This window comes from Pagrus major, chromosome 17, assembly GCF_040436345.1.
Source record: "Pagrus major chromosome 17, Pma_NU_1.0".
Lineage (NCBI taxonomy): Eukaryota > Metazoa > Chordata > Actinopteri > Spariformes > Sparidae > Pagrus > Pagrus major.
In genome coordinates, this window is record NC_133231.1 from 24,881,178 (window position 1) to 24,907,200 (window position 26,023).

At 37.6% G+C, this 26,023-nt stretch overlaps 3 protein-coding genes across 3 annotated transcripts; all 3 read right to left on the reverse strand.

The window, feature by feature from the left end:
- Positions 1 to 1,128: 1,128 nt before the first annotated feature.
- On the reverse strand, positions 1,129 to 8,702 carry LOC141012124 (sialic acid-binding Ig-like lectin 10). Its single transcript, XM_073485526.1, has 10 exons — positions 8,648 to 8,702; positions 7,785 to 7,881; positions 6,932 to 7,360; positions 6,372 to 6,662; positions 5,848 to 6,174; positions 4,958 to 5,239; positions 4,577 to 4,855; positions 4,279 to 4,390; positions 4,117 to 4,186; positions 1,129 to 2,764 (listed from the first exon to the last, which is right to left on the reverse strand). Exons 2-10 carry the CDS (start codon positions 7,843 to 7,845, stop codon positions 2,366 to 2,368), a joined length of 2,250 nt encoding a protein of 749 aa, XP_073341627.1. The 5' UTR covers positions 7,846 to 7,881; positions 8,648 to 8,702; the 3' UTR covers positions 1,129 to 2,365.
- Positions 8,703 to 13,409: 4,707 nt separating this feature from the next.
- On the reverse strand, positions 13,410 to 14,875 carry LOC141011500 (sialic acid-binding Ig-like lectin 14). The gene is made up of 3 exons (XM_073484662.1): positions 14,815 to 14,875; positions 14,002 to 14,427; positions 13,410 to 13,739 (listed from the first exon to the last, which is right to left on the reverse strand). Exons 1-3 carry the CDS (start codon positions 14,873 to 14,875, stop codon positions 13,441 to 13,443), a joined length of 786 nt encoding a protein of 261 aa, XP_073340763.1. The 3' UTR covers positions 13,410 to 13,440.
- Positions 14,876 to 19,469: 4,594 nt separating this feature from the next.
- On the reverse strand, positions 19,470 to 24,607 carry LOC141011501 (B-cell receptor CD22-like). Its single transcript, XM_073484663.1, has 6 exons — positions 24,353 to 24,607; positions 23,940 to 24,230; positions 23,294 to 23,578; positions 20,437 to 20,709; positions 19,644 to 19,892; positions 19,470 to 19,483 (listed from the first exon to the last, which is right to left on the reverse strand). The coding sequence occupies exons 1-6, from the start codon at positions 24,588 to 24,590 to the stop codon at positions 19,470 to 19,472; spliced, it is 1,350 nt and encodes a 449-aa protein (XP_073340764.1). The 5' UTR covers positions 24,591 to 24,607.
- Between the last annotated feature and the right edge of the window lie 1,416 nt (positions 24,608 to 26,023).

Sequence of the window (26,023 nt, forward strand, 5' to 3'; positions counted from 1 at the left end):
TATCTACAAACCAGCAACGACGACGTCCTTGCAAGTTTTTACATGTCTGCATATCGGACAGTTACTACAGAACCTGCAAACGTTGCAGAATGTACCTGAAGAAAGAAAGGCTTTGTTGTAACTGACAAACACAAACAAGTGTGTTTCCTGTTACAATGAGAGTAAATAAGCACTGAGTCAGTTCGATTCCTGCTGCACATTAAAAAGGGAAGTAATCTATGACTTGTTAAACAAGAACTTTAACAGGGCCTTTAGAGACAAATCTGGCCAAATGTTTTATCGGTTTTAAAAAACTATTAATTCTTATAATTTTATATGAAAATTGCTCATTCACACCAGTTTAATGTACATCAAAACTGGTTGCTTCAATTGTTCTTTTACATACTGGCCCTGAAGAGATCCCATTCTGATGCAATGTCACTGAGATAGGGCACAAACTTTACAATCCTCATGTTGTGATGATAAATACCTGAAGTTGAGCTGAAGCTAATAAGCTTCAGCTTTCTGAGATCCTCTTGGTATCTACTACTAATATATTGTGTTTTAGTGTGAATTTTGTTCTTTGTGTTACTGCCCCACCACTGCAAGAAAACACTGTCCATGGAAACACAAGGAGAGAATTTCTAACTACACAAACTGTAACTTTGGAAGATATCCACTTGACTTGTCTGAGTTCTGCTAAAGCCTCTTATTAGCTTTGGCCAATCTTTAGAAAGCAGTTTGGGCTGTAAATTTTGTCCCCCATCTCTCATCCAAATTAATTGAGAAGAGATCTAACGCTTTCAGTGTACAAATGGCCATGTGATAACTGTACTGAGAAACACTTGACACACTAAATGAAAAAGGAACAAGACTATGAGCAGCCACAGACACTAGCGGCTCTGTGAAACTGCTGCTGTGCTTTGAGCAAAATGTTAATGTCAGCATGGTCACAGGCTCACAATGACACTAACATGCTGATTTTTACTACGTGCAATGTTTACTATGTTCACCATATTAGTTTAAACAAATAGTGAAGCTGAAGCTGATGGGAATATAATTAATTTAGCAGGTTTTTGATCATAAATATTGGTGCTCACCATTGTATATTGTATGGATTGGCATTCACTGGTAGAGAGGCGTAATAGTCGTTGGTATTTATTTATTTATTTATTTATTTATAAAGCCCTTGCTGTAAAGCTACCACCTTACATATCAAAGATGCTTGATTGGAACCTATCAAACCCACTTAAGTGACTGCATTATGCTTAGGGTTGCAGCAATTTGCCATTTTAAAGGTATACCATTGTATGAAAATTGACTCAGATCTGATTGATCATACCGTGTATATTTTCTTTTTAATTTAATTCTACCATATTAGTGGCATTAAAAAAACATTTCAAGTTTATATTGAGTTTCAGTCAGCACATAATACTTTGTGAAATTATAATTGAGCTTGAATTCAACCAAAAATCCTTGGTCATCGTACCTACTACTACTACAGCTGCTGCTGCTACTAAGCCTGCTACTACTGATGATAATAATAATAACAATAACAACAACAACAACAGGAAGAAGAAGAAGAAGAGTAAAAACAGTAAAAACAGTTACTATTCAACCTGAGGTGGATGTAAATGTCTGATGATTTCATGGGAATCCATCCAATAGTTGTTGATTGACATTTCAATCAAACAAATGCCAAAACCATGGTGGAGGGACAGGAAAAGTTACAGGACGAACAAAGTCATTGAGATACATCCTCTGGGGACCCCAAATGGCTGTACAAAATTGAGAATCTATCCATTAGCTATTAGATATTACATTGTTAGATATTTCAGATGGACCAGTGATCTGACAAACCAACCAACGGACAGACCAACGCTGCAATCCCTACAGCCACGCTGAAAAAGAGACACCTCATCCATAAACAGGGTTAGCGTGAACGTTCTTTTTCACAGTGAAACGTGGGCCATTCAGAAGCGCTTTGGGCTGGCCGGAAGGACACTCAGGGCAGATGCTTATCATAAAGGTATCAAACAAAAGCACACTTAGGCTCTCAGAGCCTAAGAGGAAAACTCATGAAAAGTAAAAGACACTGTAGCCCATAAAGCTCGAATAAGGAAGTATGTCCAGTTTCAAGTCCACCCTGAGTTGAGTGAATGCATTTGCTCATCCCCCAACATGTAGACGAGTAAAGTGTCTAAGTCATTTAAGTTTACCACAGGCTGAATTTGGAGTTTGAAGATCACAGCTCTGTGTTAGAAACCATTTACAGGTCCGTTAGTCATTGAACAGAATATCAGTCATCAGTCCAGTACTTCAAGCCGTCACATCTGATGAACAAAGAAACTTCATCCTCAAGCAGCTCCACAATGTAACATAGTCCTTATTTCTCACCCATTATATCCTTCACATTGGAGTACACTTCCACATCCTCTCCTTCCTCCTCCTCTGGGACACCATGTTTCATCTCCTCCTCCTCCCCAATCACTTCCTCCTCCTCTTTGCCCTCCAACACTTCACCTTCCTCTCCACCATTATCTTCTCTTTCCTCTTTAACTTTTTTCATAATTTCAGCATACTCCGTCTCCGTGGTCTCTTGCGTCTTTGCTGCCTTCCTTTGGGTCTTTCTTTTCAACACGGAGAAATCAATGCTGGCATACTCAACATCTTTTGGTCCACCATTGAGATCAAGGGATGCATTCTCTGCTGCCACAGCTTCCCCTTCGTCAGCTCCTTCTTGGTAATAGGTCTGATCATCTTCCACTCCTTGACCAGCATCTATCTGTTGAGTACAATGCAAATTATATGATTCATTCAGCTGAAACAAGTACCAAATTTGAATGAATACTACTGGTTTATCTACATTACTGCCAATATTTCTTTTTTAATTAAGTTATACCATCATCTTTTTAAGATGTAGTTTCCAATTCTGTACTGTTTGAAATAAAACAGCTTGAAGCAAGACTTGAAACTTGTTTCAGCTACTGTTATCCATCACAATGTGCATCTCCTGTAATTATAGTAACATTGTTATATGTGGTAATGTTACATCAGAAATGCATGTAACATACATGTAGTGCAACTGCACTGCAAGGTAACGAAAAAGGGGCCTGGCTATTAAAGCAGGCATAGAAGGCCAAGTGTCAACTTTCTGCAAGTTGATTTACATGAAGGAAGCAAAGAGTTTAGTTTGGGTAAATTGCACAAGTTGTGTTTGCTTAAATTTACTGAAAACAACGACTGAATTCATAATTCATCATCAGTGGCTAAATTATTGTGGCTACCAGCTAACTAGTGATGTCCAATCCAATTCATGCAGGTGCACAAGGCAGTCTAAAAAATCTGACTGTTCCAGCTATTACTATGCTGATGCTGAAGCTCCTAACCTCCTTATTTGTTGCCCTTTCACTATTAATGAAATAACTAAACTGTGATGTCCATATATGTGTTTTTTAGCAGTCTTGTTGTTGCTGCTCAGATTCTTTGAGTTTCCTGAAAATAGCAGAATATTTTATACCAAATCTAACTGTGTAACCATTTGCTATATTTGGTAGTTTCCTTGAAAAAAAGTGTCTGACAATGTTGAACAATGAAAGTCATATTCACACATCTCAAGTGCTAATTGACAACTCTGAAGAAAACTAGTGTTTCAATTTATGCAGTGATTCCCAAAGTGGGGGCCGTAGCCCCTGGTGGGCCGTGAAGGTACATGTTCAATTTTGTAATTAGGTTTGAAATTGCAATAGAATATTTATGATTACATATTTACATTCAAATACGTTTTCAGAACTGATAGAGCAAGGTAGCAAAATTACAGGTTATTCTTCATTTATCTGACCTATTTTTTACCTATTTAATGTTGTTAAAGTCTGTTTCCCATTGATATGTGTGCCACCTATTGACCCATAAACTGCCACCAAAGGCAGGAAACCCAATTCTAATGCAAGAGCAATATTACTGACTAGAGAACAGACTTTGACACAACATCGTATTCTTTATCAAGTCGATGACGGGACTAGAGTTATGATTAAAAGTTTGAGTGGGCCCCAAAAGATTTTCCAATTTCAAGTTGGGCTTCATCATTCTTAAGTTTGGGAAAGGCTGAACTGACGTATATATTATTAGTTATATTACCAGTGGATCCTCCTGACTGGTCACCATCTCCAGAGTTTCATCCAGTTTTCCAGAACTCTTCTGTTTTCTTCTGGGAAAAACAAATTGTAACAGATTAAAATACAGGCATGAAAATTATCCACAAACAATACCAGGAGTCAATTATTAAAATGAATGGAGTACCTTCGACATTTTATTGCCAAACAGCAAATGACAGCTGAAAGAAGTACCCCAATCAAAAAGGCAAGTATGACTTGCAGCCATGACACAATTTCAAATGGGCCTTTGGACCGTCCTGCAATCAAGGAGAACAAAAATGTTAATGTTCTTCTCAGCACTAAAACAGAAGTAATAGCTTACTTCCTTTAAAAAGCTTGACCAATGTCCAAATGCAGAGGTCACAGTATACAAAAAAAAGAGGTACTTAAAATATCATAAAGTGGTCTACAGTAGCAGAAGTGCTTTAGCTGTGAACATGTACCTTCTGGATTTGGCACATCTATTTGGATGATGTTTTTGTTTACTTCCCCATTTGCATTGCTGCTGACACACTCAACAGCAGTGTTGCTATGGTCCTTAACAGTTAGGGTGACCGTGCAGTTCACTGTGTGGTTTGAGACGGTGGTAACAACAGTGTAGTCAGTGTAGTTTTTCAACAGTGGCCATTTAATGGTGGGTAAAGGAAGCCCGTCGCTGACACACACACAGGTCAGCACCTCGGCTTGAACCTTACATTCAGAGTTTAAGATCTTTGGAAAAGCTGTAAACACACAAGCAGAATCACAACATACTAAGACAATGCTAATAGTGTAAAATGTGAGCATAAACTTCCTTTTCAACAAGATTAGTACAGTCTACTTACAGGTCACAGTTACATCAGCATATACAGTCACAGTTGTTTCCAGGTGTTTTGCTGTACAGATGTACTGTCCAGAATGTTCTGCCGTCACACTATGGATGACAAGTGTTGCAGAGCCAGCATCGTCCTGCAGGTCAGTACTGGGCTCATTGTGCAGGTCTGTGCTGGAACCAAGTTTAGTCCATGTGATATTAGATGGGGGAAAACTTTCAACACTGCAGGTCAGATTCAGAGCATGTCCCACCTCGACAGTTGTATTACCAGTGATTACAGGCTTCTTCATATCTGTGAAGCAAATTTTACACAACATATATCAAAATAAGATAGCAGCAACAAACAGATGAAAGGAGATTTGTCATATTAAATAAGTTGTTAATATTTATTACCTAAAGTACATAAACTGAGGGAATGTCTGTCAAATATATATATGCATGAAAATATAATTGGTCCAGTTGCATCTCCATTAGACTTCTAGAGATATTAAACTTTTTAAGAGTCCAACTAAAATAGAAAGAGGCATTCATAGTGCATGTGGTATCCTTAAGACTGTATAAATATATGCATATTGTTTTCTAAATATATATAACATACACACAAATATATGAAAATCTACAGCAATGTGAAATACATAATACACACAATGTAAACTCAGTGTGTACAAGGTTTTATATTCATGCATAGAGTAGTGAAGCATTGTTTAGTTTGGTGTCATTTGTTGCTACCACTGGAGGGCGACACAGTAAAATGCTTCAAACTCTACAAAGTGGTTTTAACAAACAGCACGCAGACAGCACGTTTTTATGTATGTTTTCTAAATATGTGCATAGAGGCACATAGATGATGAAACTACTACATAAATGCTCTATCTTAGAACAATTGTACAGTGTACTTACATTTCACTGTTACATCAACTTTTTTTATCAGGCTGTTGTTTAGATGTTTTGCTGTACAGATGTACTCTCCAGAATTTTCTACTGTCATGTTATAGATGGAGAAAGTGCTCATCCCACGGTCTACCTGCAAGAAGGTTTCAGTGTTGTTCCGCAGGTCAGTTAAAGTCTTGTTTTGCAGATTAATTTCTGTTCCATTTTGCACGTTTTTGTCAGATAATTTAGTCCATGTGATGAGAGATGGAGGGAAACTTTCAACAATGCAGGTCAGATTCAGAGTCTCACCCTCCGTCACACTTGTATTTCCGGTGATTTTGATTTGCTTCACATCTATGAGACAAATGATATACTGCATTATATACAATGTTACAGCGCCCATAAATTCCCAACATTCCTGCAAGTGCACTATTAATGATGTAAATTCAACACAGTTCAGAAAACCATCAGGGATGACAGAGCAGATCTCTTAGCAAACATTTTAGTAAAAAGGTGATGTGTGAGAATAAAGGACAGGATGTTCTACTCACAGGTTACATTCAGAGTCACTGTCTCCTCTGTAGTTGTGCCACCTGTGAAGCTGACCTTACAGGTAACACCGGTGCCGTGGAGTTCAGCTAAAGGGTTAAAGGTCAAAGTTGAGCTGTGATTCTCAGCAGTGATGTTTCCCGTGATGTGAGAGTCGTTCACTCCTGTCCCTTTCCACCTCCAGGTGATTGTAGGATCAGATCCAGAGCAATAACCTGGAGCAGTGCAGGTCAGTGTGGTCTGCTGTCCCTCCGTCAGAGGAGGAATCGTCACTGTGGGCTTCTGGATTAGATCTAATGGAGGAGAAAGTCCATGAGTCCAGGTGAGGAGCCTGAAGCTCATCATTCACTTAAATTTAAGTTAAAACAATCAGATACAGGTATCTGTTAAGACTTTCAATGGGGCAATAAGGAGGAGTTACATCATTTAATGCTACAGATCAGACTGGTTGCCCACAAAGGTCAACAAAAGCTAAACAAGGACTATAAACGCACGTTAGTGCAGTTCAAAGGCACAACAATGAACAATGTCACTGGATATATTTGCTGTAGCTCTACATTACCTTTAACAGAGACAGTTGGTCTTGCAAATGAGAATGTAAATCCCTCAGACGCCTTATACCAGGAACCTGACCACTTCTGCCGGAAACCATTAACTCTGAGCTGATATGATCCAGAGTCTGACTCAGTGAGGTCATTGATGATGATGCTGCAGTTGTTCTGACTCATGTCAGACTGCAGCAGTGACACTCGTCCTTCAAACTGAGGCTGAACTTTTTTGTTGTTCTTGTTAGTGTGGAATATCACTTCTGAATCACCACATCTTCCGTCAGGTTTACATTTGTACCAAACCATATGTTCAGTTGTAAAGCCATAACTAGTGAAGGAACACGGTATCACAACACAGAGTCCAGCCTCTGCTGTTATTTCTCCTTCATTAAGAGTGATACAGAATCCATTCTTACAGCGTATTCGCTCTTCCACTGATCCACCTGTGACAAGTAAGAGAAACACAGCAAGAGGGTTTCAATTATGACACCAAACCACACTTTATAATAAAGAAAGGCTACTTCTGCTGACAGATAACACATATACTGTTTTTGAGCTGATGACAGAATTTAATTTAACTGATTTCATTAACATATTTCTTTATCAATCACATCTTTGGTAATCAAGAAAGTCAATTAAATATCTATTTTCCCAGAATTTTCAAGTCAGTAAATACAGTCAATGCTGCCAGAAAGGTTACTAATGAGCTGATAAATTAAAGGTGGGAAAACTAAATACTTTTATTTTAATTTGGAAGCATGCAAGGAAAACAATTATGAGGACATTCATCTTGAAAAATTATTGCTAACAACTGTATTCATATCTTTAATGTTTGCATCATAATGAGAATATAATAAAGATGCATACCTGTGTCAGCATTGCTGCCTCTCACAGAGAAAAGCAGAGCCGCCCAGATGAGAACAAACATCCTGATTCGATGATTGACACAGCGAGTCTCTCCTTTCTAAAGGACAAATTTTACAGTGAAAGTGAAGTAAACAAAGAGGAACTGACCAAAAGGAAATTCCGCAGCTGACATCACAGATCTTACACAGGATGTTGCACATTGAGTTATTCCGTAGTTACGAGATCAACACACTTCACCCAGGGGTGTGACTACCCTTATATTTTTAATGGTAAAGAATAGGGCTGCACAATCAATCGACATATAATCGAAATAACGCTATAAGCAATATCCAAATTGCAAGAAACTACAATTTTTTGATAAAGGTAAAATGTGTGAAAAAACAGCATTATAAAGATGTACTGTAGTGTTGCAGAGACAAATCTTTTTCTCCAGAAGCAATAAATACATTTGTTCTGTACAGACCCCATTAAGTCCCATCATCATGATTTCAATAGTTTTTACAGTAAAAATTACAAAATAATCATTCCCACTAATCAAGAACCACATCGAAATCACAATATGTCAAAATAATCCGATATTACTTTTTTTCATATTACGCACTTTGTGACCTCTGTTCTATTTTATATTGTAAATTAACTATAAAACAAGTACAATGAACAAATACAGTGTTGTGCTCCCAAAATCATTTCCTAAATACAACATCTTTAACTCTCCCCCCAAATCTGTCCACCCTGTCATTACCACAAAATCAAGAATGTCGAAAAAGCATTTATCAAATTAATCATGAAGAAAGAATCATTAAATAACTTCCATTTACAGCTCAGGAAGACATTTTAATCAAAAATGATACATTGTGTTTTACCTCTTTATGCCTTGTTTGCCTGCTTGCTTCCTCTCCAGAGCGTTTCGGCTCTGAACTGACCCTTCCTCTCTTCACTTTTCTATTTCTTAAGTCTTTGTGCAACAACAACGTTTGAGGAAGTTTCCCCAAACAGCACTAAGCTTTATTTGTCTTCTCCTGAGCCTGGCAGGCTTTTACCCAATTATTTATAGTTATAATCTCATAATGCCACCGTGTGTATCTAATATCGACCTTTAACATAGAACTTTATTAAAAAAAATTGTTTGTTTGCTCATACCATTTTTTAGAGCCTCTCCATGACAATGAAGAAATGCAAAACGTTTTAAAAAGGGAAGTATGGAAATGTGTGATTTTTTGTTATCTTGAGAAACTGACAAACCGGTACAAGCACTATACACTTCTCCTAATGTGTTTTAAAACAATGTTGTGTGTTTGTTTCAGTAATAATATTGAATGACTGTATGTCATATACAGCTTCTCAATCGCTTCAACAATGCAGCACATACAGTATATGCTGTAAGTGTGACTGTTGAGTGATGATGGTCAAATGACCATTGGTTAAGGTCCTGTCTAAACGTGCACAGATATTTCCTAAACCATAGCTGTTTCTATGTGTTGCTATTTTAGGTCACTGAAAACTGACCTTTTGGAAAACTCCTTCCAGGTGGAAGATTTTCAGATTTTACACCTGGACGGGCAGGAATTAATTTTTTATTTTTTTTTAAACTTACATTATTTTAAAATGTTATATACTGTTGGGTCGTTAAATACAAGGGGTAACGATATTGTTTTTTTCAAGGCTGATACTGCTTACAATTATTAGAAATCAGGGAGACTGATAACAGATATTTAGTACCGATATTCATTTGCAGTAAAAATAAATATCTTAAAGTGGCAATCTCGAAGATTTCCGGAAGCGACAATTGCAGGTGTATTTTTGGACCTCACGGTTTCCCAGAGATCTGGAGTCACCTGGCAGCTCTGCCACGCCTCCATAACAACACCTCATGAAAGTGAAAAAGAGAATGATGTCTTCTGATGGTAATTATAACACTTACTATTTACTGAATGAAAAATGGTTGCTATTAAAGTAACTTTTTCCAGGAAAGTTGCCACTGACACCCAGTGTACATATTTGGTATTACAGCAGATGCAAGGGCTTTCATCATTGGGCCATATGCTCAATCATCATTGTGTTACCTCATTCGGCTATAGATAGTGAACAGATATTTATTTACATGAAAATCTTTGAGATTATTACTTTAAAGTTACATTTTAGAACAACCTGTGATGAAGGAACCTAGTACAAATTACTCAAGTGTAGTTCTTAAGAACATTTTTGAGGTACTTGAGCATTTCCTTTTTCTGCTACTTCATACTTCACCCCCCTGTATTTATTTGATAAATTGAGTTTCTAGTTACTTTGCAGATTCTGATTATTCAGAGTTTAGTTGTGGAATGTAACCAATCAGATATTATTATAACCATTTTTGGCTGTGTTTCTGTGTGCGGTCTTGTTCGCACGCATCTTTGACTGTATTTGTACGTGTATTTGCCACTGTGTGTTTTAACCTGCACTCATTGATAAATATGTCTCAGCTCCCCAGTTGAAATCAAAGGTTGCCATGGTGATGGTAAGTTAGCTGGTGGTGGTAACTGACAGAGAGGTGATTTTACAGAGATTTGAGCTGAGGCTCACCTCACATTATTATGCTTCTCCCTGAAAGACATAACTGCAATCACTTAAATGACGATATGGTAGAAACTATGAGACCCTACTGAGCGTGTTGTGTGTATATAGTCAACAATGTGGCTAGTGGAGCAATTAAGAAAAGTTGATGCCTCTAGATATTTTTCCAACTACAGCAGATGATTTAACACTAAAAGGCACTTAAAAAGAGACGGGGGGGAAGTAGGCTCCTAACGTATACTCTCAAAGACTTCTGTTGAGCAAAGATCAACTGAATGAAAGTGAAAATGACAACTACAAAGTTGTAGTTACCGCACGTTATGCAAAACAAACAATACATAGAGTAAAAAGTGATGCAGAGGTAAAAGGTAATTGTTCGCTGTGTGTGCTTTCATACTGCTGCGATGTCATGTGTGTTTATGTCGATGAATTCGGGCTACTTGGATCTTGGTAGAGTTTCTGACTTTCTCACCATACAGATAATCAGAAAAATGGTACATATCAGTGCCAGTAATCATCCAGGCAGATAATCTATTTCTATTCAATACAATGAAAAATGTTTATAAAGTTTTTCATGTGTGTTGTATGTCAAATCTCCATTTGTAAAGCAACTGCTAGGATAAATAAAGCCGTCAAATAATTTAAGTACAGGAAAAATGAAGTGTCATGAAAAGGAAATGAGGAAAAGTACAATTTAAATGTGTAGGTCTACTTAAGTACAATACATAAATAAATATACCAAGTTACTTTACAGCAATTCTTTTACTTAAGTAAGTATTTTACCACACTAACTATTGCAAAAATGTTATGTTACAGACAGCAAAGACTTATTATTTGACGATCAGGAAAGCCAGAAAGCAGGCACACAGAGGAGTGGGTGAGTTACCTGTCTGTCATGTTGGCAAAATGACCATCAACCACTTAATATTAAGCTCCACTGGACTTGTAGTCTCCCAACACAGATGCTCCATTAATATTTTGGCGAAGTTCTCAAAGTGTCCAACTTTCTTCAGTCCACGTCTGAGGTCCACCTCCGTCCGCTTTTCATTCCCGGGGTCCAGGTTAGCATCAAGGCTATCGCTGCTAGCTAACCTAGCTACCGTAATGTTAGCTTGTTTTGCGAAAACACGACCTGGTAACATCGGTAATACTGTAATTTTGGTTACTCTACTTTAATTTTGAACGCGTTGCTGTCTCTCAACGGTTTCTAACTCACGATAAAACACAAACTGCCTCCCTTCAAAGTTTTCTCGGGAGTCCTGAACATCCACAGCGGCGACTGAAGTCACTACTCACCGGTTATCGACCTCACCTGCTCTCCACAGCAGTGCAATTCCCTCTTTCACCGCACACACTGACAAACGCTTACCGGCCATAGGAACCCAGAGGGGCGCTGTTTCACTTATTTCTAAGAAACTCGTAGAAACAAACCAGGTGTGTGTTTTTATTTGGAGGAAGTAGGCTATACACCTCCCTGCTCACATAAGGTTAATGATATAAAACAAGAGGCAGCTGTTCAATTCAAATTATAAATCATAGTCAAGAAAACATGTAAACCACTTCATAAAACATAGGAATTAAATCTAAACAGGTGAGTCAATGTGTTTGGACAAAATAATATAGAGACTAGAATTCAATCACGTTTTATCTGTACTGAAAATATAAACAGAAAAACCCAGCTCAGCCCCTTTAACCTGTAAAAATAACCCACCCAAAGCACTTCAATCCTGGTTACAGTAGTTGACTGTGATTACTCTGGTGTGTATTATTCACAGGTGTGAAGGTGTGACAATGTGATATGATTAATGCGAATGATGCGAGCTCAGTAGACTTCCCATGAGTCAATAAAGGTTCATGACATGAAAAACTGAAAAAAGAATACAGTGTAAGCAAGTTCAATACAAATAACTTGAAGAAATGCCATCATTGTAAAATCTTACACATGTTGAAAATGTAACGGATCAGAGTATGAAGTCTTCTACTACACTCAGTTGAAGCTGACTCGTTAGGTTCGGTCAGTTCAGAGGCTGTCCGATGACATCATACTCTGGTGAAAGATCCTTTTTCCTCAGCGACATGTAGGTTCTGTCCTCTTGGTTCGGTTTCACCTTTTTTCTTGTGTTCCTTTGGAGAGAAGAAACAGTCAGACATGATGTGTTTTCTATAAAAGTGTCCACTACATTCACACTGACTTCAAATCATATACTGATAATAATAATAATATAATATAAATGCTGATACCAAACATACCAAAGAAACACCAGGCAGACTATGAAGATGACATTCACAATGAGAGACACCGCAGCGATGACCCAGGGGAGCACTGCACCTGGTCCAGGCTGATCTGCTGTTAGAAATGGCATAACTTAGATTGTATAACTGTTCAAGTGTGAAATTCTCAACAAATTGTCACTTTTATATAAATTCAACTTGAATTTTATAACTGACTCAGGATCCAGATAAAAGACATGACTTAGAATAAATGACATACAAATCCACAATGAATAAGTCATGGTTTAAAAGAGGAAAATAATATACATTATTGTGTCTGAATACTGAAAAGGTCACAAAGCAGTGGTCCACAGTAGCAGAAGTGTTTCAGCTAAGATCATGTACCTTCTAGTTCTGACGTGTCTACTTGGATGGTGAAGTTTTGTTTTACTTCCCCTAGTTCATTGCTGCTGACACACTCAGCAGCAGTGTTGCTGTGGTCCATGACAGTGAGGTTGACTGTGCAGCTCACTGTGTGCTTTGAGACGGTGGTGATGACGGAGTACTCAGTGTGATCCTTCAACAGCGGCCATTTGATGGTGGGTAAAGGAAACCCCTCACTGATACACACACAGGTCAAGACCTCAGACTGAACTTTACATCCAGAGTTTTTTAAGATCCTTGGAAACACTGTCAACACACAAGCAGGAAAACATGTTTTACAAGTATGTGGTCAATCATTTTAATTCACTTTTAGACACAATTTGAAGTACAGAGAATCCTGAGTCACCTTTTATTAACTGGTCTTTAAAGGGGCACTATGTCATTTTAGAGTAGACTTTCATATTCAGAATTTAAACTCCATAGTGCACCTTTAAGTCATGAAAGTATTCTACTCACAGGTTACATTCAGAGTCACTGTCTCCTCTGTAGTTGTGCCACCTGTGAAGCTGACCTTACAGGTGACACTGGTGCCGTGGAGTTCAGCTAAAGGGTTAAAGGTCAAAGTTGAGCTGTGATTCTTAGCAGTGATGTTTCCTGTGATGGGAGAGTCGTTCACTCCTGTCCCTTTCCACCTCCAGGTGATTGTAGGATCAGATCCAGAGCAGTGACCTGGAGCAGTGCAGGTCAGTGTGGTCTGCTGTCCCTCTGTCAGAGGATGAATCATCACTATGGGCTTCTGGATCAGATCTAATGGGAGAGAAAGTCCATGAGTGGAATCAGGTGAGGAGCCTGAAGCTCATCATTCACTTAAATTTAAGCTAAAACAATCAGATACAGGTATCTGTTAAGACTTTCAATGGGGCAATAAGGAGGAGTTACATCATTTAATGCTACAGATCAGACTGGTTGCCCACAAAGGTCAACAAGGACTATAAACGCACGTTAGTGCAGTTCAAAGGCACAACAATGAACAATGTCACTGGATATATTTGCTGTAGCTCTACATTACCTTTAACAGAGACAGTTGGTCTTGCAGAGAATGTAAATCCCTCAGGCACCTTATAGTAACCACCTGACAACTTCCGGAAACCATTAACTCTGAGCTGATATGATCCAGAGTCTGACTCAGTGAGGTCATTGATGATGATGCTGCAGTTGTTTTGACTCACGTCAGACTGTAGCAGTGACACTCGTCCTTCGAACTGAGGCTGAACTTTTTTGTTGTTCTTGTCAGTGTGGAATATCACGTCTGAATCACCACATCTTCGGTAAGGTTCACATTTGTACCAAACCATATGTTCAGTTTTAAAGTCAGAAGTAGTAATGAAGGAACACGGTATCACAACACAGAGTCCAGCCTCTGCTGTTATTTCTCCTTCATTAAGAGTGATACAGAATCCATTGTTACAGTGTGTTCGCTGTTTCACTGATCCACCTGTGACAAGTAAGAGAAACACAGCAAGAGGGTTTCAATTATGACACCAAACCATACTTTATAATAAAGAAATTCTGCTGACAGATAACACATAAACTGTTTTTGAGCTGATTACAGAATTTCATTCAACTCATTTCATTAACATATTTCTTTATCAATCACATCTTTGGTAATCAAGAAAGTCAATTAAATATCTATTTTAATACAGTCAATACAGTCAATGCTTCAAGGAAGGTTACTAATGAGTTGACAAATTAAAGGTGGGAAAACTAAATACTTGTAGTTTGGAAGCATGCAAGGAAAACAATTATGAGGACATTTATGCCAACAACTGTATTCATATCTTTAATGTTTGCATCATAATGAGAATATAATAAAGATGCATACCTGTGTCAGCATTGCTGCCTCTCACAGAGAAAAGCAGAGCCACCCAGATGAGAACAAACATCCTGATTCGATGATTGACACAGCGAGTCTCTCCTTTCTAAAGGACAAATTTTACAGTAAAGCGAAGTAAACAAAGAGGAACTGACCAAAAGGAAATCAAAATATCTGTCAAATAATCCCGGTAGGATTTGTTTTTTCATATTGTGCGGCTCTAATAAAGAACTTTGTGACCTCTGTTCTGTTTTATATTGCAAATTAACTATACAACAAATAAACTGAACAATTACAGTGTTGTGCTCACAAAATCATTTACTAAATACAACAACATCTTTAACTCTCCCCCCAAATCTGTTTATCAAATATATCATGAAGAAAGAATCATTAACTAACTTCCATTTACAGCTCAGGAAGACATTTTAATCAAAAATGATATGTTGTGTTTTACCTCTTTATGCCTTGTTTGCCTGCTTGCTTCCTCTCCAGAGTGTTTCTGCTCTGAACTGTCCCTTCCTCTCTTCACTTTTCTATTTCTTAACTCTTTGTGCGAGACAATGTTTGAGGAAGTTTCCCCAAACAGCACTAAGCTTTACTTGTCTTCTCCTGAGCCTGGCAGGCATTTATCCAATTATTTATACTTATAATCTCATAATATCATCTTGTGTATCTTATTTGGACCTTTAACATAGAAGTATGAGGAGAAAATTGTTTGTTTGCCCCTACCATTTTTTTTTTAGCCTCTCCATGACAGTGAAGTAGTGCAAAACTTTTTAAAAAGGGAAGTATCGAAATGTGTGATATTATACTTATCTTGACAAACTAACAAACAAGTACAAGCACTGCACACTTCTCCTAATGTGTTTTTTTTTTAAAAATGTATGTTTGTTTCAGTGTTAACATCAAACGACTGTATGTCATATATACTGTAGCTCCTCCTCCTGTGACTGTTACCACATATACACAGATATTTCCTAAACCATAGCTGTTTCTATGTGTTTGAACTTTCATACACACGCAAGTGCAGTTTAGGTCACTGAAACTGACCTTTTGGAAAACTTCTTCCAGGTGGAAGATGTTCAGATTTTACGCTTGGACTGGTCGGATAAAAACATTTTTTAAAAACTTAATTTAAAAACCCTATGTACTGTTGGGTCGTGAAATACAGGCGAATTATATTGTTTTTTCAAGGCCGATACTGCTACCTATTATTATAATTCAAGAAGACTGATAACAGATATTTAGTACTGATATTCATTTGCAGAAAAAAAAAAAATGTTAAAGTTAAATTTTAGAAAAAACTGTGATGGAATATTACTCAAGTACTGTTCTTAAGAACATTTTTGAGGTACTTTACTTGAGTATTTCCTTTTTCTGCTACTTTATACTTCACCCCTCTATATTTATTTGATAAACTGAGTTTCTAGTTACTTTGATGTTTCAGATTATTCAGAGTTTAAAGGCTATAAGTTGTGGAATGTAACCAATCAGATATTATTATAGCCAATTTTGGCTGTGTTTCTGTGTGTGGTCTTGTGTGCAAGCTTATGCGTGTATTTTTGACTGTATTTGTACTTGTGTTTGCCACTGTGTGTTTTAAACTGCACTTATGAAGTCAAAGGTTGCCATGGTGATGGTAACTTTGCTGATAGTGGTAACTGACAGCGACTTGATTTCACAGAGATTTGAGCTGAGGCTCACCTTACATTATCATGCTTCTCCCTGAAAGGCAATAACTGCAATCACTTAAATGATGATATGGTAGAAACTATGAGACTACTGAGCACGTTGTGTGTGTATAGTCAAAATGTGACTAGTGGAGCAGTTAAGAAAAGTGGATGTGTTTGCATGCCTCTTGATATTTTTCCTCTCAGTTAAATAGGAGCCAATGTGTCAGTTGGTCAGTGCTCCTGTCATTTAAAAGCCCACCAAGCCAGAAGTGTTGGCCCACTTGCTTCCAGCGCACATAGTTGCAACCAGGAGGAATTTTCCTACAAGTTTATGTTTAAATTATGTAGGTGGCGAGAACATTGTGGGAATGTGAGCGAGTTGAAGACAAGTTTTTTCAGATTTTTTTATACTTCCTGTCCATTCTGGCTGTCAACGTTCTGTCCTGTACACACCAACAATCTGAAAATGGCTCAGAAATGATGAATTTTTGAACTGCAACTGTATAAAACATATGAATGACGATATGAGAAAGGCCTAAACTTTGTGAACGTTTCAAAGTTTGAATGGAGTTTCTATGTGAATGTATGAAGGACTGGGAATACTTTTAAAAATGAGTGGGTTTGAAAAAGTTTTAATGAGAGTTGAAAGATGAATGATAGCTTTAATGAAGACAAAATGTGGAGTATTTCAATGTTTGAATGAGTAGTTTAGATTGAAAATGGTTGAAAAGGTGTGAAAATGTTGGATTTTTTAACATTCCATCCATTTACTTGAATGGGAATCTCGGAAATTATGAAAGATATCAAACATTTTAATAATACCAATAATGTCCTAATTTAGATGAATATTTTCATGTTTGAATTGAGTTAATATTGAGAAATATGGAAGGAGTTGAGGAGTAGGCTCCTAACGTATACTCTCAAAGACTTCTGTTGAGCACAGATCAACTGAATGAAAGTGAAAATGCAACTACAAAGTTGTAGTTACTGCACGTTATGCAAAAACAAACAATATATAAAGTAAAAAGTGATGAAGAGGTAAAAAGTAATTGTTCACTATGTGTGCTTCCATACTGCTGCGATGTCATGTGTGGTTATGTCGGTGAATTCGGGCTACTTGGATCTTGGTAGAGTTTCCGACTTGGATGACCGTTCCATTGCTCACGATACAGATAATCATGCCCATTAATCTTCCAGGCAGATAATCTATCCCTATTTAATACAATGAAAAATGTTTATAAAGTTGTTCATGTGTGTTGTGTGTCAAATCTCAATTTGTAAAGCAACTGCTAGGATAAATAAAGCTGTCAAATAATTGAAGTAAAGAAAAAACAGGTTATGACATTGCCCTCTCTGAAATGTAGTGGAGCGTAAGTAGAAGTGTCATGAAAAGGAAATGATGAGGAAAAGTACAACTCAAATGTGTAGGTCTACTTATGTACAAGACATAAATAAACGTACCAAGTTACTTTACAAAAATGCTTTTACTTAAGTATTTTACCACATAAACAATTGCAAAAATGTTATTCTTTTGTGGCAAAGGATATCTCTACAAGTCAACAAATCAAAATGGCCTTTATTGTCCCAAATGATGACATCCTTTACAGAGTGTACTCAAACATTTTCACAATCAAATTTTAAATATTAATTAACACGACTTGCATGTGACCGTTTCAGATGATCCGACTAGTTGGGAAATCTGGAAAGCCCTTCAATCCTTTACTCTGGTGTGTATTATACAAAGGTGTGAACAATGTGAACAGATTATTGTGAATGATGCGAGCTCAGTAGACTTCCCATGAGTCAATAAAGGTTCATGACATGAAAAACTGAAAAAAGAATACAGTATAAGCAAAATGTAACAGTTCAATACAAATAACTTGAAGAAATGCCATCATTGTAAAATCTTACACATGTTGAAAACATGATGTAACGGATCAGAGTATGAAGTCTTTTACTACACTCAGTTGAAGCTGACTCGTTAGGTTCGGTCAGTTCAGAGGCTGTCCGATGACATCATACTCTGGTGAAAGATCATTTCTCCTCAGCGACATGTAGGTTCTGTCCTCTTGGTTCGGTTTCACCTTTTTTCTTGTGTTCCTTTGGAGAGAAGAAACAGTGAGACATGATGTGTTTTCTATAAAAGTGTCCACTACATTCACACTGACTTCAAACCATATGCTGATAATAATAATAATATAATATAAATGCTGATACCAAACATACCAAAGAAACACCAGGCAGACTATGAAGATGACATTCACAATGAGAGACACCGCAGCGATGACCCAGGGGAGCACTGCACCTGGTCCAGGCTGATCTGCTGTTAGAAATGGCATAACTTAGATTGTATAACTGTTCAAGTGTGAAATTCTCCAGAAATATTCAAATGATAGTTGATGGTGGGGTTTGTATTAAAATCTGAAGGCCGAGGAGAAACAGCAAACTAACAGTTTTTGTCACATGTGCATTTTTGTAGACTCAGCTGAACAAATTGTCACTTTTATACACATTCAATTTTAATTTTATAACTGACTCAGGATCCAGATAAAAGACATGACTTAGAATAAATTCACAATGAAATGATTATCTGGGCCAATAGTCAGCAGTTTTCCTAGTATCAGTATCTGGGTTTTTTTGTGTCTGATTGCCGATATAATAAATACATTTACAAATGTAGTACTTTGGCTGTGATGCACCACTCTGTTTTCTCTGTGTCCACAACACTATCTGATGTCAAGTGTAATGTCCGATCAGAACGGAATAATCTGAATTTGCAAAGTAACAAGTAGCTAAAGTTTTCAAAGAAATGGAGTGAAAGTATTATCAGAAATACATTTCTAAATTCTAGTTGGTGACATTAAATCACTGGTTATTTTCAACTTTGAGACAAAGATTTTTAGTCTTCAGGTAAATGTGCATCGGTTTTAAATATCAGTTATCAGTCTCCTGTATTACTGTAATAATCACTATTGGTCCTGAACAAAACCTTTACTGAAGGGTAGCTGCAAGGTAAGAAGAGACAGAACATCAGTGTAAAGACAGCATTGTTTCAGACTGATCTTTATCAGAGAAAACATTTATTTTGTGTCTTCAACATCTCTCCTGTATGAAAGCGATATGGTACACATACACATACGGACACATGGTCTTGAATTCACTCACGGTAAACAAACAGCTGGACTGGATCCGACGATTTTTTATCTATGTCATTTTCTGCGATGCAGTAGTAGTGTCCCGGATCGTCTGAATACACTTTGCGGCTTGGACCACTAGAAACGTATTCGCCCTTTTTGTTCTCTGCTGACTTCTTCCTGTACCATGAATACTTTCTGACAGGGGGATAGCAGTCACTGCTGCAGGTCAGCACCACCAAACTCTTCCCATTCATGACATTTACATACTTTGGAGCATCTAAGCAGGAAAATTTAGGAGAAAGGGAAGCAGAAGAAAATGACCTGTGTTACATGAATGATAGCACAAAAAAAATTCCCTTTCGACAATCCCGAGTGGTTGTTTAAAAAAAGATACTGTGACAAAGCAATGAACTGCCCACACCTTTAACTGATGTTTAAGGACCACTGGAGACATTTCTACAAGGTACATGGTAAATTTATTGTCATTCTAGCAGCGTTTGAATATATTGTCTTTCTACTGCAAAAAAAATAAGATAAGATAAGATAAAATAACCCTATATTACTCCCACAACTTTGGCATTTGCATTATTACAGCAGCAATAGGGGATAGCAAAAATAGAGAGTATGAGATTGCACAGCTTGAAGTTTTTTTGGTCTGTGTGTGTGTGTGTGTGTGTGTGTGTGTGTGTGTGTGTGTGTGTGTGTGTGTGTGTGTGTGTGTGTGTGTGTGTGTGTGTGTGTGGTCTACTGGGAGCAGTGCTGGTTGTAAAGTCTAACAGCAGCAGGAAGGAATAAAGGAATCAGTGCATCTGTCTACTCACACTTGACTTTAACCTCAGCTGGCTGTGACTCTCCAGTCCCGATTTCATTACTGGCTGCACAGCTGTACAGTCCGCTGTCAGAAGGAATGACAGGCTTTATGGTGATGGTCTCAGTCTGACGATTCATGATTTCTTTCTTCCCATCAGTCATCTTCATCCACTCGTAAGACGTAATTGCTGGGTGGGAGTGGGCATTGCACTGCAGTGTCAACATCTCGTTTTCATTCACAATAAGATGAGGCGAGGCTTTCACTGTCACATCTTTGGGACGATCTGCATTTACCAAAAATATCATAAAAAACAGAAGAGTCAGATCTAAACATTGTCTCATCATGTCCATGTGTAGTAATCAATACCACAATCCAAACATTTAACAACCGGTTATTATAGAAACCGTTGTGAATAATAATTGCAAAAATGCCATTTTTAATTAGCCAGGTTCAAGGTAAGTCTTTGTCCATGTAGGTGTTGGATGATATAATAACTGTAAAATATCATTCATTCCATATAACTGTCTTACAAACTGGAGAGAGGGTGATTCAAGTCCTTTTTGAGGCCGTAATTTGTGGTGGTGTTGCACTAAATCACACGATGTGAAAACACGAGGTCATTTGATAACATTTTCATTGTTTTGCATTTTCATTACATTTTTTTGTAGATAGGTAGAACGAAGCAGACTAAAAGTATTTATTTTCCTTAAAAACATTATTATGATTCTGAATCAATAATTTTAAAGCGTTTGTCAGGTCCAACATTATTGTTTTGTTTATCTCTGTGTAAGAATTCTGACGGTTGGTTCCAGCTTTTGACAAGGTTTGTGAGCAAATAGTATAACGACGTTGGTATCACATGGTACCTTTGTTGAATCAGCATCAAGATTGCCCCTCATCTGCCCCCTCAAGTGGTGGGGGCAGATGAGAGAGATGAAATGCCACATTTAGAGGCTGAGTGTTATAACACCTATAAAGTTCCTACAACTGTTTATTTTACTCAATGTAGGAAGGCTTGGTAAAATTCTCATTAACAATACTACACTATATAATACTCCTTACTTCATTTGTAATTTTACTGCAGCAATTGAATACTCTAATCAGGAAAATGCAATATTTTTCAATCTTATATGTCTAATTTGAAAATCTTTAGTACTTTGGCTGTGATGCACCACTCTGTGTTCTCAGTGTCCACAACACTATCTGATGTTATGGGAGAATTATCCTATCTTTATTCAAGAGCGTAGATTTTCAGTTTGAGAGCATGATTTCATTCCTTTTCAGTGACACAGCTCCTTCTCGTGCTCAGATTTATTCTCCTCATGCTCACATTTTGTGCTCGCACTGAGATGTTTGTTGCTTTCTTTCAAAATGTGTGCTTGAACTCAAAAATCACATGCTTGTGCTCACACATCTTCTTCTTGCACACAAAAATTTCGCTCGCATTCAAATACGTCCTGTGCTCGCTCAGATCTAAAGTCTGCGCGCTCAAACCTCGCACGCACTCAGAACAAGTACCTCCTCTCCGGTTGAGGAGTCTGCTCAGACTCAAGGCTGTCCCTCCCTGCGCTCAAAATATTGTGTTTCACCAGCCAATAGGGGGCAGCTAGAGTGTGGACCAATCAAATGACGGATGCCGCCTTGGGTGTGTTCCTTCGCACTTTTTTTGGGCGCTCCGTAGGGGCGGGCATATGGTCTATTTGTAAAACTGCTTCTCTCAAAATGCCCCAATTTACCATATTAGCCAGCTATTTGAATCGTCACCTATTTAAGACGCCAGCATATGTATGTATAATTATAATGTAAGAATTTGCAAAGTAACAAGTAGCTAGAAATGGCATAACTTAGATTGTATAACTGTTCAAGTGTGAAATTCTCCAGAAATATTCAAATGATAGTTGATGGTGGGGTTTGTATTAAAATCTGAAGGCCGAGGAGAAACAGCAAACTAACAGTTTTTGTCACATGTGCATTTTTGTAGACTCAGCTGAACAAATTGTCACTTTTATACACATTCAATTTTAATTTTATAACTGACTCAGGATCCAGATAAAAGACATGACTTAGAATAAATTCAAAATGAAATGATTATCTGGGCCAATAGTCAGCAGTTTTCCTAGTATCAGTATCTGGGTTTTTTTGTGTCTGATTGCCGATATAATAAATACATTTACAAATGTAGTACTTTGGCTGTGATGCACCACTCTGTTTTCTCTGTGTCCACAACACTATCTGATGTCAAGTGTAATGTCCGATCAGAACGGAATAATCTGAATTTGCAAAGTAACAAGTAGCTAAAGTTTTCAAAGAAATGGAGTGAAAGTATTATCAGAAATAAATTTCTAAACTCTAGCTGGTGACATTCCATCACTGGTTATTCTCAACTTTGAGACAAAGATTTCTAGTCTTCATGTAAATGTGCATCGGTTTTAAATATCAGTTATCAGTCTCCTGTATTACTAATAATCACTATTGGCCCTGAACAAAACCTTTACTGAAGGGTAGCTGCAGCATCGTGCATCATATTTTCTGAGTTGTGTATATATAAGCTAAACCTTCAGAGTAGCTACTATACTATATGCCAAATATGTTTTGGTATAAAAGTATAAAGTGGCAGAGAATGGATCAGACAATTAAAGTACCCCAACACTCTAGATAAGTATGCTGTACAGTACTTAAGCAATGTAGTTACTTAGCTTATGTTTAAGCCATTTTGTCGACCCCTTGTACATTATGAGTCATACATGTACTTTTGCCATTTAAAATCAAGTTGTTTTTCTTCTCATACTGAGATTAAATGAATAACTTTATGGAAAGTTTTGGTTTCAACATCAGTTGTTTGATTAGCAAAGAAATAATGTACTCACATTTCACCACCAACTTCCTTTGGTTACTTTGTGTTGAACCTACTCCGTTCCAGGCAGTGCAGGTGTAACCGCCTGAGTGGGCTGAAGTCACATTAAATGAAACGCAGAGAGCGTTGGAGGGCACGTGATGATCACATTGAGGGAGACAATCTGAACAATCTGGAGAATTGGGTGTGGTCAGGCTAAGGGTTGACGTTGGGGCACTATCAACAGTGCATTTGATTGTAATGCGCTGACCCTCTGTGACCTCAGAATCCATAGACAGCGTGAGATTGGTGGGAGGATCTGTAGAGAGGAAACAGATGTATGTTTGTTTTTCACAAGAATTCAGTCCTTTTGAAACATGTTGCATTATATTGCAGCAGCAGTCAATAAACAGTTATAGTCACACAGAGCCAGGATAGATGTATCCAGTCTTATGCTAGGGTACATTAACCTGCAGCTAGTTCCAGCTTTTTAATTACTGTGCAGATATCAGAGTGCATTCGATCTCATCTAACTCTTCACCACAAAGCAAATAATAATAAAAGATGTTTTTTTCGAGTTGGTCAGGTGTAAATGCAGACTTTTTTCAAACTTAACTTGATGTTGAAGTTCAGAGAAACTGAAATATCACAGAGCGTTTTCAGTGTAACAGAATACTTACAGAGAACCTTTATGCATAGCTGCTTACTGTTCCACCCTGTACTGATGTCGTTGGTTGCGTTGCACATGTAGCATGCTTCATCTGTGCTTTTTACAGACTGCAAATACAGCTCGTTGTTATTAGTTGTCTTTGACTGCCACTGTGATGAGTCAATTGGTTTATTTTCGCTGTAACGGTACCAGGAGTAACTCTTTGGGGCAGGATAGGCTTCAGCCTGACAGGTGAATTTGACGGAGGTATCGACTCGTACTTCTCTTTGTGTGACGGAGATTATGGTATTCCTTGGACCGTCTGGAAGGGAGAAATAACTTTTAGCATAATTTCTATGGTGATACAGTCAGTGAGTTTAATTACTCATCTCCTTCATAATCAACTCTGACATACATGCAGTACAGGGAGCCGTGAAAACTTACATCGAACTTGAATTTGACGTGGCTCTGATGTTCCATTACCGGCAGTGTTAGTGGCCCTACATGTGTAGGAGCCTCTGTCATCAGGCTGGATTTTCTCAACAGACCAGACTTTCTGCTCACCAATCTTTTTCTCATCTTTGTACCAAGAGTAGGTTTGAGGTTGTGGGTGGCTTTTAGTCACATTACATGTTAAAGTTACTTTAGTGCCTTCTTTAACTTCAGAGGCTGGTGGAGACATCTGTATCTCAACTTGAGGCTCATCTGTAACAAAAGATTTCAATATTTCTTAAGTTTGATCCCCCAAATATTACTTCACAGGTAGCACATCTGCTCAATTGGTGTTTTCAGCAGCAATGACCAGACAGTATAACGCCATTTCAACGTATTGCATATTTATTGAAGATTAAATTGGCACTATGTAGTTTTGGAGAGGAAATTCAAACTTAGAATTGTAATATATATGAATGAGGTAATAAAACAAACTCAGAAATACAATTTCTTTCCTTTACAACTGGATAAACACGCTGTTCTCAGAGGAAAAAAAGGTCCCCAGAACACTGTTTGAAGCTACAAAGGCGGCAGGGTCCACCAAATATAAACAAAGAATGAATCTGTGTTGTCCTTTAAGGTCAGTTTGTTTATTCAGTTTTTTAGTTTTTTGATTAAAATCTTTTCCCTAAAACTTCATAGTGCACCTTTAATGTCTGTGGTATCTATTTCAGAGTTTCTAAGTGATTAGGTGTTTTGCATCATTCAATTAAACTTCTACTTAATTCAAGGTGGAAAAAACAAATGTTTGTAGTTTCGAAGCATTTAAGTAAAACATTTAAAGGGACACTTATTATTTATAATTCATACTTTTATTTGAAAAACAAGGGAAACAAGGTTGTAATAAAGATGCATACCTGTGTCAGTATTGCTGCATCTGACAAGGAGCAGCAGAGTCGCCCAGGTAAGAAAAAACATCCTGATGTGATGACTGAGGCAGTTTCAGAAGCGAAAACACTTCATATGAAGAGGACAAAAGACAAACATAAAGTTCAGTTCTTGAAACAGGAAGCTCCACAGCTGACAGCAAAGATTTTAATACATCTGTGATATAATGATGAAATATGGTCAAAAGCTTTGAGGCCTCTCCAGTCAACTCTAATTGCTGTCTGTCTCCCCGAGGGGTGCGGCTACACTAAGAGTTGTGTAATATCTGTTTTTAGAAAGTTGCTATAATGAACCTTAATACAATTACCATTAAAACAACTCAACAAATACACAGACACATGTTTCAATAAGCTAAAAGTTGTGTTTTACCTCTGTCTGCCTCTTTTCCTCTCTTCTCTGCACAGTGATCTCTTCTGAGTGACTTGTCGTACAATCACTGACTCACTCTCACTTCCTTTTCTGCTTCCGCTTTGTTTGTGGTCAGCATCAACACAAAAATGTAAAGACATGCTTTTTGTATGTTTCTTATATTATGTCATTCGAAAGAAATGGGGAGCACAGTATATGTGTGATCTTAAACAAACCTTCTTGCTAATGGTCCAATTGGAAATGCATTTATCAGTTTGTTTTGAGGGACTGAATAATCTAAACCCCAAAATGTTGATCTCGTGATGATGTAGAAATACATGTAGAAAAAAACAACTACCAAGACTGTTGATCGCGGAAGAAACACAG

What these genes read in the sequence shown, in the direction of transcription:
- LOC141012124 (XM_073485526.1), bottom strand. Translation starts at nt 7,845, where the DNA reads ATGTTTGTTCTCATCTGGGCGGCTCTGCTTTTCTCTGTGAGAGGCAGC. An exon ending in ACCAACTGTCTCTGTTAAAG is followed by an intron (nt 6,663 to 6,931) that starts GTAATGTAGAGC and finishes CTCCTCCATTAG; the next exon opens with ATCTAATCCAGAAGCCCACA. An exon ending in AGTGACTCTGAATGTAACCT is followed by an intron (nt 6,175 to 6,371) that starts GTGAGTAGAACA and finishes TTTGTCTCATAG; the next exon opens with ATGTGAAGCAAATCAAAATC.
- LOC141011500 (XM_073484662.1), bottom strand. Translation starts at nt 14,875, where the DNA reads ATGTTTGTTCTCATCTGGGTGGCTCTGCTTTTCTCTGTGAGAGGCAGC. An exon ending in AGGCAGCAATGCTGACACAG is followed by an intron (nt 14,428 to 14,814) that starts GTATGCATCTTT and finishes TACTTGTCACAG; the next exon opens with GTGGATCAGTGAAACAGCGA. An exon ending in ACCAACTGTCTCTGTTAAAG is followed by an intron (nt 13,740 to 14,001) that starts GTAATGTAGAGC and finishes CTCTCCCATTAG; the next exon opens with ATCTGATCCAGAAGCCCATA.
- LOC141011501 (XM_073484663.1), bottom strand. Translation starts at nt 24,590, where the DNA reads ATGTCTCCACCAGCCTCTGAAGTTAAAGAAGGCACTAAAGTAACTTTA. An exon ending in ACGTCAAATTCAAGTTCGAT is followed by an intron (nt 24,231 to 24,352) that starts GTAAGTTTTCAC and finishes TCTCCCTTCCAG; the next exon opens with ACGGTCCAAGGAATACCATA. An exon ending in AGCTGAGGTTAAAGTCAAGT is followed by an intron (nt 19,893 to 20,436) that starts GTGAGTAGACAG and finishes TTTCCTGCTTAG; the next exon opens with ATGCTCCAAAGTATGTAAAT.